This window comes from Carcharodon carcharias, chromosome 11, assembly GCF_017639515.1.
Source record: "Carcharodon carcharias isolate sCarCar2 chromosome 11, sCarCar2.pri, whole genome shotgun sequence".
Taxonomy (NCBI): Eukaryota; Metazoa; Chordata; class Chondrichthyes; order Lamniformes; family Lamnidae; genus Carcharodon; species Carcharodon carcharias.
In genome coordinates, this window is record NC_054477.1 from 31,431,280 (window position 1) to 31,451,271 (window position 19,992).

The following is a 19,992-nucleotide window of genomic DNA, read 5'->3' on the forward strand; positions in this document are numbered from 1 at the left end:
CACACACACACATCCCACTAGCACTATTTTACAATAAATTCCAATAACTTTATGGAAATTATTATATCTTCCTGACACTTCACAGAAGCATTATAAAGCAAAGTATGACACTGAGCCATAAGGAGATATTAGGTCAGATGACCAGAAGCTTGGTCAAAGAGAAAGGTTTTAAAGAGTATCTTAAAGGAAGAAAATGAGGTAGAGAGGTGGAAAGGCATAAGGAGAATATTCCAGAACTTGGCGCCTAAGCAACTGAAGGCATGGCCATCAATAATGGAGCAATTAAAATGGCGAGTGCTCAAGAGGCCAGAATTAGAGTAGTGCAGATATCTTGGAGGGTTGAGGGGTCAGTGGAGATTACACAGGTAGGGAGGGGCAAGGCCATGAAAGGATTTGAAAACAAGGATAAGAATCTTAAAATCAAGACATTGCTTTATCAGAAGTTAATGTAAGTCAGCGAGGTCAATGTGATCCTTTGTTGTTAGGGAGCTTCTCAGAGCAGCAATAGCTATGGATGCAGAGGTTTGCCCAGGTCTCTCAGTGTTTTCTCTCCTTCCAAAAATACAGTCATCACAGACTATCGCATAATAGTGACATTGTGGATAATGGCCATACTGATACTTCAGCAGACAGATATCACTTGGACCTCAATTGCGTGCAAGGCTTCTGTCATGTAGGCATATAGGGGATATAAGGAGCTCTGATGCCACATACAAAGCCATGAACTCAAGGGAACCCTACCACCCAGTGAAAGCTCTGTGCTCTGTTCAGCTGATATCTCTCTTCTATACAGAAAACAATACGTGTGCACTGTAGGCTGCCTCATGTAACAGATGTCTCCTCCTCCAGCAGCATGCAAGGATCCAGTAACAAGAAAATTTTCTGCAGTGATACCCTTTGCTTCTATTTGAAAGATAGGTCCCTCTTCCAGATACTGTCCGAAAGCAGGCGGTGCAACTCCGTGACAGCTTGACTTGGAAGCCCCCACCAGTTATAGAGTCCATGCACATCACGGACAACCACCTGCATCAGGCAAATTGCGCCAACTACAGGAGGCAGTTGCAAAGGACTGAGTTAAAAAGTATTACATATTCAGGCTATCCCAGGCAGTTCAATTCATTTCAAAGCTCCGCTAATTTCAGGCAAAGCCCGTTGTTTGTGATTACAGGAGGCAGCTGGAAAATGAGGACTTCAGGCAGCTTCAGTTAGCTGTTTGCACTGTCAACAACGATATTTCAGTTGCTGCAACTTATTGTGGTTTTAGAATGGAGACTGTACATCTTGAATACTAACAATAAAAGAAATCCCCAATCTTATATTGCCCTCACAGTAAAAATTTCATCTCTTTCCGGCTGCGATTGTAGTGCAGATGGACAGAATCAGAAAGGCAGAATGACAGAATGAGAGTGCAGAAGAGGTCCTTCGGCCCATCGAGGCTGCACCGACACATGAGAAACACCTGACCTACCTACCTAATCCCATTTACCAGCACGTGGCCCATAGCCTTGAATGTTATGATGTGCCAGGTGCTCATCCTGGTGCTTTTTAAAGGATGTGAGGCAACCTGCCTCCACCACCCTCCCAGGCAGTGCATTCCAGACCGTCACCACCCTCTGGGTAAAAAAGTTTTTCCTCACATCCCCCCTAAACCTCCTGCCCCTCACCTTGAACTTATGCCACCTTGCGACTGACCCTTTGACTAACTGCTTCCTATCCAACCTGTCCATGCCCCTCATAATCTTGTACACCTTGATCAGGTCGCCCCTCAGTCTTCTCTGCTCCAACGAAAACAACCCAAGTCCGTCCAACCACTCTTCATAACTTAAATGTTTCATCCCAGGCAACATCCTGGTGAATCTCCTCTCCACCCCCTCCAGTGCAATCACATCCTTCCTATAATGTGGCGACCAGAACTGCACACAGTACTCCAGGTGTGGCTTCACCAAGGTTCTGTACAACTCCAACATGACCTCCCTACTTTTGTAATCTATGCCTCGATTGATAAAGGCAAGTGTCCATATGCCTTTTTTTCCACCTCACTAACATGCCCCTCCACCTTCAGAGATCTATGGACACACACGCCAAGGGCCCTTTTGTTCCTCAGAACTTCCTAATGCCATGCCGTTCATTGAATATTTCCTTGTCAAATTACAGATTTATGATCGGTTGTTTGAGGGTCACTGTCATAGTGCCATGATCCTGGCTATTAAAAGAACGCACCAATTCTGTAAGGAATCTGTAGATTTTGGTTTGTACACACATTTTATATCATCTCTAAACTATTTAGAAAGTCATCATTTACACGTCATCAGTCCCCATACCTGATGTGAGATACTGAGTGTCTCTGCCAACGTGCTAATCTGACTCAAGATACTGAAATCTTCCTCCAGTCGATTGAGAGTTTTCTGGATGTTCTCCCGGTTTGTGGCTTGGGCTGTCCCTGCAACACACATAGCAAATTAAAACCAGAATTAGAATCAGAGTATTTATGTGCCATCTTTAACACGGTTAAAGTGTCCCCAAAAGCTTCATAGGAGCATTATTGGATAAAAATTGATACTGAGCTGAAGAAAGTGCCATTTAGGACAGGTGACTAAAAGCTTAAAGAGCATTTTAAAGGAGGAGAGACAGAAGTAGGGAGGCAGAGGCAATTCCATAGCTTAGTACCCAGGTGACTTACGGCACAGCTGCCACTGATAGTCGAAGAAAGTGGGGGGGTTAACAAAAGGCCATTATTGGAGGAATGCTGAGTTTTCAGAGGATTCTAGGAATGGAGAATGTTCCAGAGATAGTGAGAGAGACATAGAATCTAATCACTGCATTGTAATATATGAGTATCAATGCAATCTAGCCTATGAGTCAATCCCATTTATTTATTTTACGAAATGGCTTCACAACCCACTGTACCCACCCATCAAATACAACAGGACAATATTACCTTCAAATGATACACATGTTTGCAAATAGCCGTTCGGTAGTATAGAATTTGAGTATTGCTGAAATAAAGAGACTTTTTGTCGAAACTTTTCATCTTGCACTCATCAGGACAATTCGCAAGAAAACGCCAATGTCAGGGGGAACAACATATTTATGATGTATGAAAAGAGATTTACTAAGGGCTGAATTTTCCCCCTGTTGGGGGGGAAGTTGATGAGCGGGCGCGTGCGGGTAGTGCTTCCGACTGGTGCCCCCAATTGGAGGCGTGGCATCATTTTACGTGGGTGGGCCAATTAAGGCCTGCCCAGCATGACGTCTGCAGGGAAGTACTATGCGCTCCCTGTGTGGGCGGGGGGAATGCCTAAAATCAAGAGTGCGCGCTTTGGCGCATGCGCATGAAAGAGTGCACTCATCTCCCTGAGGCTAAGTGCTGCCTCAAGGAGATTGGCTCAAAATGTGAAAAAGTTCAAAATAGAAAAAATAAAATCTCCCTAACAGGTCCCCTCATGTGACAATGTCACACGAATTGGGACATGTTCATAATTGCCAAAAAAACTTTATTAAAAATTTAAAAAACCTACATGAAACCTCATCCTGCCCATGGATGAGGTTTCATTCTTTATCTAATTCGGGCTGGGGCTCTGGGCCTGCCCGACAACCTTAAGGTTGGACGGGCAGGTCCATTACTTACTTTAATTGCTCTGTCAATGGCCTCAATTGGCCACTGGCAGGTCGGCGGATGCTGATTTCGCTGCGCCCCCGCCTTCCGCCTGACATCATCCTGCATTATTTTACGCATCGGCGAGAGGGCCTCGCCCCCCGCTCACTGATGGTAAAATCCAGCCCTCAGAGTCCACTTGCCAGCCAATCAGCACTCTCTTCTCATTCAATATAAATATGTTGTTTTCCCCTGACATTGGTATTTTCTTGTGAACTGTCCTGATGAATGCAATACAAAAAGCTTCGACAAAAAATATCTGTTTTTCAATAATACACTTGTTTGATTATGACAGTAGTCCCTAAAATGCCTGCTCAGGAGTTATTTATGGATTTACAGCAATTTTACTTTGGGAAAGGATGCTACACCTCTCCTTAAGAGGAGTGATGCCAAACAAATTGATGTAAAAAACTGAAAAGACATGAGTACATCTTAAATTTTATCAGAAACCCTTCTTGGTATATACGCATATAGATAAACAATATATGATATTAATTCAAGACATGTTCTAAAGCCTCACTGACTTTGGCCTATGACTGCACTTAAATTTGAACCAATAAGTAATTTCATGGTGCCAGATTTAATGAGTTGGGCAGGAGAACAAATTAAAATGGACTCGGCTCATTCAAGCACTTTCTGTGTCTCTAACGGGGGTGAAGAAAGCTCTTTAGGGCTAAGAATGTCTCTGAATATCTGTCTCGAAACATCTTGGGAATCTCTAGACACAGGACCTTCCTGACTCTGAAAACCTCTTGGAAATCAGCTAGCCTGTTTTGGCCTGTCTTTGGGGTAACTGAGGTGTTTGCTCCTTTGCTCCTGTTTGCAACTATGCTCTTAACTGGCCAGCTGAGGTAAAGAAGATAGCATTGTCTGAGCTTTGAGTCAATTTGTTTGGTGATACAAGTGTATTTGCATGGGGAGATCTTGTGATGCAGTGGATAGCACACACATGAACATATGAATTAGGAGCAGGAGTACGCCATTCGACACATGGGCACGCTCCTCCATTCAGTAAGATCATGGCTGATCTGACTGTGGCCTCAACTCCACATTCCGCCTTTGCCTGATAACCTTTGACTCCCATGTTAGTCAAGAATCTTTCTACTCTTGCCTTTAAAATATTCAATGACTGTGCCACCTCTGCTCTCAAGTAAAGAGAATTCCAAAGACTCATAACCCTTTAAGAGAAAACATTTCTTCTCATCTCTGTCTTAAAGGAAGACCCCTTATTTTTAAATTGTGTCCTCTAGTTCTAGTCTCTCCCACAGGGGGAAAATTCCTGTCAGCATCCACCTTGTCAAGTCCCTCAGGATCTCAGATGATTCAATAAGATCGTCTTTCATTCTTCTAAAATCCAATGGATATAGGCCCATTCCAGGTATCAGTCAAGTCCCTACTTCTGAGCCAGAAGCTCCAGGTTTCAGTCCCATTCCAGGAATTGATGGCCATGGAAGGTGTGTTCATAATGTAGCCAAACAGGTTGATTGTCAACCTGCAAATCCTTCCAACATACCTGTGCCAAATGGTAAGTGTGGGAGAGGCTCCTGGTCAGCCATCTTGATATACAGTAGCACCTCTCAGGCTCTTGCCTCTGGCTAGCGATCGGTTTCAGAAAACTAGCTATGTAAAGCAGACGTATGTGGTTTGTCTGCCTCAAGCGGGAGGTCTTCTAAGCCTAAGTCTGCATTTGTGTGTTATGATGCAAAGGTGAGTTTCCCAATGACACAAAGCCCAATAAGAGAGCTTTTCTGGTGCTGCTTATAGAAAGTTCATTGGGTCAGTTTTAAAATCAATAATGTAACCTCTATCCTTAGGGAAAGTTCTAGTACCAACTTAAGATTACAATAAACTTTAGGAGAAATCTACCAAGTTTCACAAAGAGATAAGGAAATTGAAATTCCTGATCTTAAGGAGGGTGAGTTTCTGGTTGATCTATTGGTGGTTGGTGGAGAGGGTGCAGCAGTGAATAGGTAGTTCAAGTAAGCAGAGGTAGGGATAGTGATGGAAGAAGGCAATAGGAAAGTGAGGAACTTGTCAAGACTAAGGTAATAAAAATGAAAGAGCGACTTGCAATTATACAGTGCCTTTTTCTTTACCTCACGATATCCCATATCATTTTATAATCAATGAAGTACTTTTGCAGTGTAGACACTATTATATTCTAGGAAACGCGATAGCTAATTGACTGCTGTAGACTCCCTCAAACAGTCTTGAAATGAATAATGACCAGATCATGTGTTTTAGTGACACTGGTTGAGGATTAACTTTTGCACAAGACACTGGGGAAAGCGCCCCTTCTCTTCTTTTAAGAGTACTGTGGGGATCTTTTATGTCATCCTGAGATGGTAGACAGGACCTCAGCTGAACACTTCAGCTGAAAGGTGGCACCTTGACCCAACAGTGCAGAACTGAAGTACGAATGGGGGAGGAGCACGAGTGATTGTTGAAGGAGATGAAAAGGGAACTACTGAGGGCCTTATTTACCTTGCAATCTCCACGCCAAATGGAGCCTGCAAAGCTGGTGGTTGCTGTCCCTGCCACGTCATCCACCATCTAGCATCCGCAAGGGAGGAAAGAAGAAAAAGATGGAGAGAGATGCAGAAAAGGAGAGAAAGAAACAGAAAGTACAGTTAGGCAGGAAGAAGGAGAAAAGAAGAGGAAACGATGCAGAAGCAGAAAAGGAAAGGCACAGAGGCAGCAACACATAAACAGTAGAGTCATTTACGAAAGGGATCATATTGTTCAACTATGATGCACAAGGCCACTAGTTTTACTGAAAACTTCTGTACTTTCACTTCATTAGGTTGCAGAATTTTCCTGTCTGTTTTAGATTTGAATATTGGATCTGCTAAGCAACTGTTTGCTGTCATTTACTGCATGTATGCTTGGTGCTTCAATCAGATTGACCTCAAAATGGTTGCTGAATCCTTTGGAACTCTCAGCGGTCACTTGGTGAACCCTTGTCTTGTTGATTTGTGCACCTGTTTACAACAGAATTAGAAACATATCTTTAGTATCAAAAATAAAAGCTGGCCTGAATGTCCACTCTTTCTCCCTACGGTCCTCATATGTTCCTACATCTCTCTTCTCCTTCTTCGGCTACTTATCGCAGGCAAGTTTTGGCTTCTTGTTTTTAAGTCTGCAAACACTCTCGGGGATTGAGAACATATTAAGATAGCTTTTCAACCACAAAGCCTGAGACTCATTTTATAGATAAGCATTATATCTTAGCAGGATGTATTAGTGGCAACAAAGGCTGCAACATATAATCAACCTTTTACGATATCCAAATCTTCTAGGGGAAGTTTCCAGAGGAACTTGTACTTGCTTGCAGTGTCAATCACACTCCCAGCTGTGTATCTATTAGAATGAAAACAGTTAATGGAAGTTAAACCTAACAATATGAATCAAGTACAAGGCTCCTGATAACAGTACTCTAATACCTTCTAGAATGGATAAGGGCTGATTTTCAAGATATGAACTGCTGCTGGGGGAACCGGTCCACCAGCTGTGCCTTTCACAAGTCACGGGCAGTGTATACCTGGAAAATCAGCCCAAAATGCTCTCCGCAAGATGACCAGAGTTTGGCTGATAGGATAGATTTTCTTAGTTCTTGCCCACTTCCAGCACATACAAGAAAATTGCAGGCAGCTCTTCATCATTTTTAGGTACATACCAGGTGAGGTACCTCATCCCTAATGAGGACTCGGATGATTTTGTTACCAGAACACATGGAATTAAGTCTGTGGGTACCGCCTTTGCAACTGACAAGAAATTGGACAAATGCACAAGGAGTCCAGTTATCGCACAAGGCCATGTTCCTTGAATGTTGTGATGCAAATACTTGCACACGATGTCATAGGTGTGATGCATGGACTGACATTTCTATTATTGCAATTTAAAAAGAAATCCCTGGCTGCAATAAAAATGTAGGACTTTGCTAATGACTAGTAACAAGACAATGATTTAGATTTTGTGGTCAGCAGTGAGGGGATGGTGCTCTCCGCTGACTTCGAAAAAAGAGGCCCAGAAAGATTTAGCAGGCTCCAGATCATCGATATTCCCTATTCAATGTGACTTTCAATCTAGCACCCTCTATAGGGATAAAAGCAAAATACTGCGGATGCTGGAAATCCAAAACAAAAACAGAAAATGCTAGAAAAACTCAGCAGGTCTAACGGCATCTATAGGGAGTTCTGTGACGTCCAGCAACAGTGAAGTCATAAGGAAAGCTGATTAGCTAATCAGATTGAAAAATTCTCTTACACAGCAAATCAAGAAGTAAAAAGTCCAGATTATAATTGACTTTTTGATAATATTACAGAAAGTGAAAGAAAGATTGGGGAATACACATGGCATTAACTTAGAAGTTGAACTACAGATAAATGTAAAAGCAGCTGTTATTATTTTAGAAACCATTTAAATGTTATTATGGGGGAGTGACACTTCACACATATAAAATTAGTTTTTCAGGACCAGAGAGGTTGTACAGCAATAATTATGATATAGTATGGTGTTAAAAACTCAGTTACACCTCATTTAACAGGGTTTAGCACTTTCACTGGTTTTTCAGCAGGAATACTGTGTAAAAGATTGAAGTTCAGATCAATTCATTGACTCTGTGTTGACTGCATCTGCGGAGACTCAAAATTGCACCATGAGGAAGTGCAGCATATCACTGACAAAAACATCTGTATTTCCACATTTAACTACACATGTATGATAGTATTGTCATCATGTTACTGCAATCCAGAAGCCTGAACCAATGATTCAGAGGCATGAGTTCAAATGGGAATTGTGGGATTTAAATTCAAGCAATTAAATAAATCTGGAATAAAAAGCTGCCACTGTAATGGTGACCGTGGAACCATCTGGTTGTGGTTAAAAAAAAAACGCATCTGCTTCACTAAATCCTTTAAGGAAGTAAACTTCAAACGGTCAAGTCTAAATGTGACACTGGACCCACAGTAACGTTCTTGACTCTGAGCTGGTCTAGCAAGCCATTCATCCGTATTTATTTTCACCACCACCTTCCCAACGCCACTTAGGGATGGGCAATAAATGCTGGCATCACCATTGAATCCCACATGCCATGAATGAATGATAGAGAAAATGTGTGGACACTAGAAGTTGCTGTCAGTTTTACACAATGATAATCGTGAAGACTGACAGTTCCATTGGCAATTCTGGGTCAATGTGTTCCAGTGAGATCTACGTAACTAAAAATGAAATCTACGGGGATGAACAGAGAATGGTGAGAATGTGAAACTCATTACTACAGGGAGTGCAGATAAATTTAAGGGCAGATTAGTTGAGCATATGAGGAAGAAGGGATTAGAGGGTTATTGCTGATAGAGTTAGATAAGGAAAAACAGGAGAAGGTTCGAGTGGAGCCTAAAGACCAGCATGGTCAAATGTTTATGTGCCGTATATTCTCTGCCATGTAATTTAATGCAAATTAGGCAGGTGCTGTAATAAGCTATGTCTATAGCATCAATTTTATGCCTTGGAAATCAGTTGAAAATTTACTTCAGCATTCCTTCAAAATAGCAAAGGGAAAAAAACACAGCTTACAAGTAAATGTTCCTACTCAAGAGAGGCTGAATACTCACAAGCTCATAGAACTCCGTCGTAGAGAACCTGTTTTACGTTTCAAAGTAGTGCAAATCAAAAGATCTGTAAACAGAAAGAGCGAGCGTTCCTTCTTGCTGCTTACAGTTTTCTGAGCATGAAAAAAATGGCAAAACAGGAACATATCAGTATGATAAGTCAGAAGATTTTGGTGTCATATTTTAGATGAAGTTAGGATAACTTTGATTTCAAGGTGGCTTCAAGCAGTTGTATCTTTAAGGGAGTATCCTTGATTCTTTCCCAAGGAATCACCAATCACTCAATGTAACTGGCCGGAATCACCCGCCTATACACTAACAACAAGCTGGTGTTCTTTCACTGATGTCAGTGTCTTCAGAAATTAGTTCAAAGATTCTCTGAGGAAGAGAGCACCATCTCTTTGAAATGTTAATGTTTGTTATTCTGCAGTCGAGGGAAATGGGCCAAAGGAGGTGGGGAAAGAATGGGGGGGCGGTGAAGGGGGATGGTGGTAAGCAGGCAAAAAACCTGACAAGACCAGGGATGCAGCAGTCTTCTAAACTTCATGACAATTAATGATCTGCTTCTAGGCCAGCAGCTGGCCGAATTGACAGCCTCGCTAGTGGCTGGGATTCAGAACTAGTGGCTGGAAGCCGCAGGAAATTGAGGCTGTCACTAGTCATTATTTTAAAATATTATTCCACTATACACTAGTTTGACCAATCATTTACATTTTTTATTACCCCAAGGCCTAATTAATTTACTTCCTCACTACAAAATAAATCCCATTGAAGGCCTTTTCCTTCAGCTGTTCCTTGTGTTAAGACTTAAAAGTAAGAATTGCAAAGTTGGCAGAAGTTCTTACCACTTCAGTCACCATCTCCTGCCTTATGAATTTTCTGTGAGGAACCAGGAGCTATAGAACAAAATGAGAACAAGTACTATTACAGCACTGAGAAATCAAGCACTCTGAAAAAGTGAAATACAGATAGCAATTACAATAAGACACAGTTCTCAGATCACTGTTTCTCTCAAGAGATCAGGGAACATATAAACATGGAAGCAGGAGTAGGCCATTCAACTCTTGAACCCGTTTCGCCACTCAGTGTACCTTAACTCTATTAGCTTGCTTTGCTTCTAGATCCCTCAGCAAATATCTAGCAATCTCAGATTGCAAATTAATAACTGGGCGAGCATCTATTGCTTTTTGTGGGAGGAAGTTCCACAATTTTACCAACCTTCATGTGACAAACTGTTCTTAACTTCTCTCCTAAATGGCTTGGTTCTGCGTTTAAGGTAATGTTCCCTTTGTCTTAGGTTCCCCAACCAGCAGAAAAAGTTTCTCTCTTTCTTCCTACCAATTTCTTTAAAAATCTTAAAATACACAATCAAATCACCCCTTAATCTTCTATATTCCACAGAATACAACCCTGGTTTATGTAATTTCATAATTTAAGTCCTGGAGACCTGATAACAGGCTGGTGAATCGGCACTGTACTCCTTCCAAGGCCAACATGCCCTTCCTAAGATGCAATGTCCAGAACAGTATGACAGGTGTGGTCCAACCAAGGTTTTGCATAGCTTCAGCAAAACTTTGTCCCCTTTACATTCTAACCCTCTAGATATATAGGGGTCAGCAGTTCAATCATTTTTTTTCTATTTTTTCTTTGTATCTGACTACTACATTTTAGTGATCTGTGCGCATGGACCCCTAAATCTCTTTGGATCGCCACTATTACTAGCTTTTCACCATTTAAGAAATACTTGGGTCTATTCCTTTTTGATTAAAAATAGATCATCTTGCACTAATCCCTGCACTGAACTCCATCTGCCACATTTTTGTACACTCAATTAATTCATCAATGTTTATATACATTTATGTTCCTGTCTACACTGTGTGCTATGCCACCAATCTTTGTATCATGGACAAACTTGGATATTTGGCTCTCTTTTTTTGTTATCTAAGTCTTTAATAAATATAGTGCATAGTTGATGCCCATCACAGATCTTTTTGGGTTATCAATAATCACTTCTGATTTAACTACATATAGTACATTTGCAATTTTCCAATCCAAATGGGAAATCCTGAATTGAGAGTGTTTTGCAAGATTATTCAACAAAGCTGTCATTTTCTTATTTTCAGTTGTAATATTACCTACATCACCTTTTCAACAGCCCACATTATCCTTGGTTACACTTTTCCTTCTAACACAATTGTAACATTTTTTTTTGTTACTCTTGATATCCCTCATAAGTTCCTTTTGTTACGGGTGCCCAATGACATAGTTTGTATGTTTTAGAGGTACAGCTTTTTAGTTTTAGAAATTACATTTTAAATGTAAAACCCTGGCAAACATCTAGAAGCTGGAAACCTACACCAGCTTAAGATAATAACAATTCAAAAGGTACCTTGTGTTTACTGGATAAGGTAAAAGGGTGATAGTCATAAAACAGCAGGTGGGCTTACTTAGCTACAGAACTGGAGACATGACATTTTCAGTTATTCTAGTAAAAGTTTCCCAGAATTAAGGAAAACTTTGGAATTTCAAGGTAGTTAACTTACACTTCTATCCGGGAAGAGTTCTTGTGTGTCACATTACCATGGAGATGGGTGGAGCTTAGTGAGATTATTTGTTTTGAGTTTATCTCTGTGCATTCAGTTAGTGCTTAACAAGATTGGTTGAAAGAAGCAGCTAAGAAGACACAGCCAGAAGGAAGGCTGATTGCTATTTAGAAAGCAGTTAAAAGACTGTATCAGCTATGGTCTTATGTAGCTGGTAGCTCCTTGGAAGTCGAGAGATAAAGCCACACCTACAACTGACCTAGGGTTAATGCTAGATCTATCGTCCATGATGCAGCCTGTGATTGGGAGCTGGTGTTCAGTATAAGACAAAATTGGTAAGCAAAGAAATGACTGGAAGATTTGTTTAGCTGGCAGCTAAAGGAAGAGATCTACATTAATCCTCTCAGTGAAAGGCAGTTAACCTTGTTGCAGTTGGAGTTCTGGGAAGTAATCAGCTTGGTTGCAGTTTGAAATCATAGCAGTGGACTATTGGAAACCAAGAGTGTTTTCTGATGCTTTAAGGCCCTAAGCAGGAGCCGTAGGGAGACCCGTGCCTCAGCTGTGAAATCCAGAGTTGTGAGGTTTTAGAGGAAGGTTGGAGGGTTGCTTAGCCAAAAGCTAATGGAATAAACACCATGAAAACTTGTACCTTGGCGAATAGCTGGAACACTAAAGAGAAATCAGAGTGAATTATGGAGCGCTGTCACACACCTTTTGGGTTGGTCCCAGGGACAATGAATGAACCTTTAAGATTTCATAAGATAAGGGAACTCTTGGGGGGAGGTGCAGTAAAAAGCAGAACTGAGTTTAATAGCATGAGTCTTTATAAGCTTCAATGTTAAGTTAATTGTTCTTGCTTTGTTTAATTTCTCTTTATTTTGTTAAAAAAGGGACAGACTGTCGAAGCTTTTTGTCTTGCGCTCATCAGGACAGATTCACAAGAATACCTACCAATTGTAAAGGAACAACAATTTATGCTTCTAGAGAAGGGAGTGCTGATAGGTTGGCAAATGGACTCTGATTGGTAGAGGTGTTGCCATGGAGAATGCACGAGGGAACAATTTTTGTTTAAGTTCAAACCAGGCAGGTTAATTCTGATTGGTCAAGGCATTGTCCTGGGGAATGAACTTGCCTGGTTTGAATTTAAAAAAAGCTTGGCAGTTCATTGTCCCCTGTTGTATTCTCTATGGCAACGCCTCTATCAATCAGAGTCCACTTGCCAACCAATCAGCACACTCTTCTCCTACATTATAAACTGTTGATCCCTTTACAATTAGTATTCTTGTGACAAAAACAGAATTACCTGAAAAAACTCAGCAGGTCTGGCAGCATCGGCGGAGAAGAGTTGACGTTTCGAGTCCTCATGACCCTTCAACAGAACTGAGTGAATATTAGGAGAGGGGTGAAATATAAGCTGGTTTAAGGTGGGCGGGGGGGAGAGAAGTGGGGGGGGGGGTGCGGTTGTAGGGACAAGCAAGCAGTGATAGGAGCAGATAATCAAAAGATGTCACAGACAAAAGAACAAAGAGGTGTTGAAGTGGTGATATTATCTAAACGAATGTGCTAATTAAGAATGGATGGCAGGACACGCAAGGTACAGCTCTAGTGGGGGTGGGTTGGAAAGGCTAACAGGGAATAAAATATATAGATTTAAAAATAATGGAAATAGGTGGGAAAAGAAAAATCTATATAAATTATTGGAAAAAACAAAAGGAAGGGGGAAGAAATGGAAAGGGGGTGGGGATGGAGGAGGGAGTTCAAGATCTAAAGTTGTTGAATTCAATATTCAGTCCGGAAGGCTGTAAAGTGCCTAGTCAGAAGATGAGATGCTGTTCCTCCAGTTTGCGTTGGGCTTCACTGGAACAATGCAGCAAGCCAAGGACAGACATGTGGGCAAGAGAGCAGGGTGGAGTGTTAAAATGGCAGGCGACAGGGAGGTTTGGGTCTTTCTTGCGGACAGACCGCAGGTGTTCTGCAAAGCGGTTGCCCAGTTTACGTTTGGGTTCTCCAATGTAGAGGAGACTGCATTGGGAGCAATGAATGCAGTGGACTAAGTCAGGGGAAATGCAAGTGAAATGCTGCTTCACTTTAAAGGAGTGTTTAGGCCCTTGGACGGTGAGGAATTTGTGCCTATGAGTGCAAGAAGAAAAGTTTTGCCAGCATGCCTCTTTTTCCGGCACTACTCTAATTCCGTACTACTAAACAACTATTCTCTTTATAGATAATGTTTCTTTTGTTAAAAAGCATTAAATGTGTGGTGCAGTTCTGTTGGTTAATTGCAGGGTGTTCAGATTTCTTCTTTAAATGTTAACGGTCCCTGACAGTTTTCATATTCCTTTTTGCAGTTATAATTATTATTTTTTTTCTTTGTCATTTTTTATATCTCTCCCAATCCCTTGGATCTGTCCTATTCTTTGCACTTCTGTTTGCTCTTTACTTTACTTTTGTTATCCCTCACCTCTTTTGTCAATTATGACTATTTTGTTTGCTGTGCAGAGCAAACGAAAGAACTTGCAGTTATATAGGAATGTCTTCTGTAACCTCAGGCCTAGATTATGTGTTCAAGTCTCTAATGCAGCACATGAACCCATAGACTTCTGACTCAGCGGTAGGAGTGTTACCACTGAGGAGCGTGTGGTAGTAGCTAAGAGAGTTTTGAGCAGTGCAAAATACAGACTTTACAATTAACATCACAATAATTAACATCACAAGAAAAAGTCCTATCTGGGACATCAGTTTAATAATTTCATTCTACATAGCTTTCATGTATACCAACTGCCTGTAAGATTGCAATGATGGTAGTGGGATTGTTGTAAATTGCTAGCATTGCAGTGACATCCTTATTTATTTATTTGAACGCAGGATGTGACGTCGCTGGCTAGGCCAGCATTTATTGCCCATCCCCAATTGCCGTTGAGGTGATGTGAGCTGCCTTCTTGAACCGTTGCAGTCCACCATGTGGTGTTAGTACATTCAAACAAGACCCAGGAGAGGGGGTTGCAGAAGGTGCAAAATGCCTGGCTGGGCCTGTGCCCTTGTGGGGTCCCGAGCTGATGCTCAGTTCAAGGCTGAGAACTTTTTATGAAGGGAGCTGCTCTCAAACACATGCGCACTGATCAATGCTGGCTCATGCTCGAGCTCCATCACCACAGCCCCACCCCCCAACAAAGCAGCTGTATGCCAGTGTGGGCATAAGGGGATCAACACCAGCGACAATAATAAAACTGCAGGGACCCGCTTCGGTGCAGCTGTGTGACAGTTAGGGGCTAGCAGATCCAAAGCGTGCCAGGTCCTGCAAGGTGCAGCAGAGACAGTGAGCGCCACCGCGGTGAGAAAAAAGAGATCAGGGAGAAAGAGGGTGGAGGGTGGGCGGTACTGGAACAGGGTAGCAGTGTGAGAAGCCAGTGCTGTCGGTGTGAGGGGACAGTGTGTCACTGTGTGAGGGGCCAGTGCTGTCAGTGTGAGGGGACAGTGTGGCACAGTGTGAGAGAACAGTGCTGTCAGTGTAAGGAGACAGTGTGTCACAGTGTGAGGGGACAGTGTTGTGAGTGTGAGTGGACAGTGTGTCACTGTGTGAGGGGCCAGTGCTGTTAGGGTGAGTGGACAATGTAAGTAATATGCATGTCACAGGGGCAGCATTAAAGGAGGAAGGGGGGAGGGGAATAAAGGGCCTGGAAATAGGGGAAGCAGCAGGGTCCATGATTTCTCTCCCAGGCACTGCGCCCACAGTGCTGTTAGGGAGTTCCAGCATTTTGACCCAGCGACAGTGAAGGAACAGCGATATAGTTCCAAGTCAGGATGGTGTGTAGCTTGGAGGGGGACTTGCAGATAGTGGTGATAGTGGTGTTCCCATGCATCTGCTGTCCTTGTCCTTCAAGGTGGTAGAGGTCATAGGTTTGGAAAGGAAACAGAAAATGCTGGTAAAACTCAGCAGGTCTGGGAGCATCTGTGAATAGAGAAACAGAGTCAATGTTTCGTGTCCATATGATTCTTCTTCAGAGCTAAAGAGAAGTAGAAATGGATTTTTTACTGTTTAAGAGGGGGTGGAGCAGGTGGAGCAAGATGGAAAGTCAGGGATAGGTGACAGCGAAGGAGAGATTGACAATGATGTCATGGACACAAGACAAAGGGAGTATTAATGATAGCGGTGAAGAGTAAAGAAGATGCTGATGGGGCAAAGGTAAGATAGCAGAAGGTGTTAATAACAGAACAAAGGTCAGTGCGCTGTGAAAGCAAAGCATAAAAACAAGTGACAGGTGGCCCTGTGGGGCGAGGGGGGGTTGGGAAAAAAGGATTTAAAAAATGAACAAATAAATAAAAGAACAAAATAAAAATAAATAAATAAAAATTGATTAAAAAGGGGTGAGGATGGAGGAGAAAGTTCATGGTCTGAAGTTGCTGAACTCAATGTTAAGTCTGGAAAGCTGTAAAGTGCCTAATTGGAAGATGAGGTGCTGTTCCTCCAGTTTGCGTTGAGCTTCACTGGAACACTGAAGCAAGCCAAGGACAGACATGTGGGCATGAGAGCAGGATAGTGCGTTGAAACGGCAAGTGACAGGGAGGTCTGGGTCATGCTTGTGGACTGAGCGAGGGTGTTCCGCAAAACGTTTGCATCTCGTTTAGTCCATCGCATCACATTTCTTTAGCTCTGAAGAAGAGTCATATGGACTCGAAATGTTAACTCTGTTTCTGTCTCCAAAGATGCTGCCAGGCTTGCATTTCTGGCATTTTCTGGATTTATTTTATATTTCCAGCATTCACAGTATTTTGCTTTTAACTATGGGTTTGGAAGGTGCTGTCTAAGGAGCCTTGGTGAATTCCTGCATTGCATCTTATAGATGGTACACACTGCTGCTACTGTACTTCAGTGGTGGAGGGAGTGAATGTTTGTAGATATGATGCCAATCAAGTGGGGTTGCTTTGTCCTGGATGGTGTTGAGCTTTTTGAGTGTTGTTGGAGCTGCACTCATCCAGGCAATTGGAGAGTATTCCATCAACTCCTGACTCATGCCTTGTAGATGGTGGACATACTTTGGGGAGTCAGGAGGATTCCTAGCCTCTGACCTGCTCTTGTGGCCACAGTATTTATATAGCTGGTCCAGTTGAGTTTCTGGATTGTAGAATGGCCTGATTTTAATTTCCATTGATTTCAATGGGGATGAAGAACAGTCAATTTCTATAATGGCTGGATGATGTAAATTGCTAGTTGTAAGTTCAGAAAGCAAGTTGAAAATCAAAGAGTTAAAAAACAAAAAACTGCAGATGCTGGAAATCCAAAACAAAAACAGAATTACCTGGAAAAACTCAGCAGGTCTGGCAGCATCATTGAAGGGTCATGAGGACTCAAAACATCAACTCTTTTTTTCTCTGCCGATGCTGACAGACCTGCTAAGTTGAAAATCAACCCTGACATGTTTCCACAAATCTATGATTTCACCATTTGAGTGACATATCTAACCGACCAATCCAAAATATGCATGGATAGATCTTGGATGATGAGAGGAGGGGGAGTAAGCCATTCAGCCCCTTGAGTCTATTCTACCATTAAATTTGATTATGCCCGATCTGCATCTTAACTCAATTTACCCGCCTTGGTTGCGTTACTCTTAATACCCTTGCCTATCTATCAATCTTAGTTTTGAAATTTTCAATTGACTTGGCCTCAAAAGCCACTTGGAGATCCAGATTTTGACTAACTCTTTGTTGTGGGGAAGTGAGAGGCCATGAATGGAGTCTTAACGGAATTGTTCAAAACTGAAGCAGTGCAGAAATGAACCTTACTTCATATACTTTATGTAAACCAGAAAATAATGTAAGATGTTGGTGACCCATAGCCTTGCTAAACATTAATTTGGTTCACAGTACATGGCTGTTTATTATAGTCGTACCTCTTCATGGATACGCACATCCATCATGCCCTCTATATGCGATTCTATCTCCTGCAGGATGCGAGCCTCTTTCTCTGCCTCCTCTGCATTCTTCTTTCCCTTGTTTATCCTTTCAGCTAGCAACTTAATGTAACGCTGTGCTGCGAGCAGGCACGGGTGATCTGGATGATCATCAGGAGTGTGCTTCAGTAGATCCTGCCATGCAGAAAACATCAGATCACTGGTTAGAGATTAATAAGCCACCCATCTGTCTCACTTAGCTGGATAGACATGAGCCCAATAAGTTCAACAATATCTTTTCTGGCAAATCTCTGAATACTGCTTATGATAGTTAGGGGTTTTACAATGCCAAAGAGAGTATTGCTGATCCTACTGCACATAACAGATGGTCTGTAAAATAATATAATGATGAGCATGAGTGAGGAGAAGTTGGCACTATAAGAGAGTAAATGGTCAATGCATTCATAAGGTAATCTTTCAACCACCATTCAAGTGTGAAATACCTTACAAACAAGTTAAGCATTTGGTTACCAATGTTGCTAACGGTAATTCTGATTAAAATTAGGATCAACCTGAATGTAGGTATTTCAGATTTCAGAACAAATTGCTTCTGGACTTGATTTGGGACTGAGGTGTACACAATGAAATTGAACTCCCCAGCTTATTAATGAACTTCAAATGAGTAACACTGCATAGTTCCGCAACTCTTTTCTTCCCAGGTGCTTATCCAATTCCCTTTTAAAAGCCGCAATTGACCCTGCCTCCACCACACTCTCAGGCAATGCATTCCAGATCCTAACCACATACTGTGTAAGAAAACTTTCACTCGTGTCGCCTTTGGTTCTTTAGCCATTCACCTCAAATCAGTGGCCTTTGGTTTGTAACCCCTGTGTGAATGGGAAGAATTTTTCTCTATCAACTCCTCCAACAACTTCTCCAATCTATTCATGTAACTGAAGTCTCTCATCCACCCTGTCTAAAGTCTTCACATCCTTCCAAAAATGTGATGCCCAGAATGCCACAAATACTATAGTTAAGGTCAAACCAGTGTTTTATAAAGGTCTGTCATAACTTCCTGGCTTTTGTACTTTATTTCTCTATTTATAAACCTGAGGATCCCTGTATGCCTTTTTAATCACCTTCTCGACCTGCCCTGCCACCTTCAATGATTTGTGCACATAAAGTCCCCCAATCTCTCTGTTCCTGCAACTGCTTTAAAATTGTACCCTTGACTTTATATTGGCTTGGCTTCCCAGTCTCTTTCCTACCACCCTAAAATCTGTCTGCAGGACCTCATTCCTCATTCTACCTATATGGGTACTGATGTGAACAATGACTTCTGGCTTTTCACCCCTCCCCATCTCAGTGCCCAGGAGCCCCTAAGTGACATCCTCGACCCTGGTACCAGGGAGGCAACATACTGTCTGTGGCCGCAGAAACATTTGTCTGTTCCCCTAGCTATAGAATGAACTATTTGCTTTCCCAATCTCCCTCCTGCCCCTGTGCAGCTGAGCCAGCCATGGTGTTGTGGGCTTGGCCCTGGCCACACTCCCCAGATGAGCCATCACTCTCACCAGTATTTTGAACTGAAAGCCCGGTTGAAAAGTGCTTTGCACTCAGGGGTCTACTGCACTAGCTATCTGGTCCTCTTTGAGCACTGGTGATCACTCATTCCCTCTCTGCTGGCACAATCTTAAGCGGCAGGGCGATCACCTCTAAAAACGTGCTGTCCACATAGCTCTCAGCACCCCGGTTGTGCCCCAGTAACACCAACTGCTGCTAAAGCTCTGAAACTTGGAGCTTGAGCTCCTGCAACTGACAACACTTCAGGCACATTTGTCATTTGATACGTGAGAAGCCTCCTGGAGTCCTCAGATGAAACAGGATGCACATTCCAAGAGACTGAGGTGTGCTGCCATGCCACTGTCTAAAATATTTACTTGTTAAATTAAGTAAAAATATCATAAAAGCAATTATTTTAGTTCTATAGATAAATTAGTTTAGTTTATTAATTTAGTAAGTAATTACAGATTCTTAGCTCTGAGTTTGACAGAATTCCCTATCTTAAAGAACAAAGAAAAAACTGCAATATTCATTAAGCAATCACCTACCTGCTGTCTATGACATCACTTCTTGACTTTTTAAAAAAATTTGTTCTTGCAGTGCTACCTCTCTCTGTCCCTTTTACCTCTGCTGTGCTCTCAGGCCTCCAGTTTTTCTCACATTACTTTCTCTGCCATTCCTTTTACCCCATTGTCCTCATGGGCCTCTCAGTCCTCTCGCAGTGCACTCTCTCT

General features: G+C 42.2%; 1 protein-coding gene across 1 annotated transcript in view; it reads right to left on the minus strand.

The window, feature by feature from the left end:
* The window catches only part of LOC121283863 (rho guanine nucleotide exchange factor 17-like), a 502,814-nt gene that overhangs the window by 48,497 nt on the left and 434,325 nt on the right, over positions 1-19,992 (minus strand). The window contains exons 6-10 of the mRNA XM_041198663.1: positions 17,696-17,890; positions 10,110-10,160; positions 9,268-9,377; positions 6,930-7,015; positions 2,322-2,440 (exon numbers count right to left, since the gene is read on the minus strand). Of these exons, the coding sequence (XP_041054597.1) occupies positions 2,322-2,440; positions 6,930-7,015; positions 9,268-9,377; positions 10,110-10,160; positions 17,696-17,890 (561 nt within the window). The remainder of the gene's footprint in view (positions 1-2,321; positions 2,441-6,929; positions 7,016-9,267; positions 9,378-10,109; positions 10,161-17,695; positions 17,891-19,992) is intronic.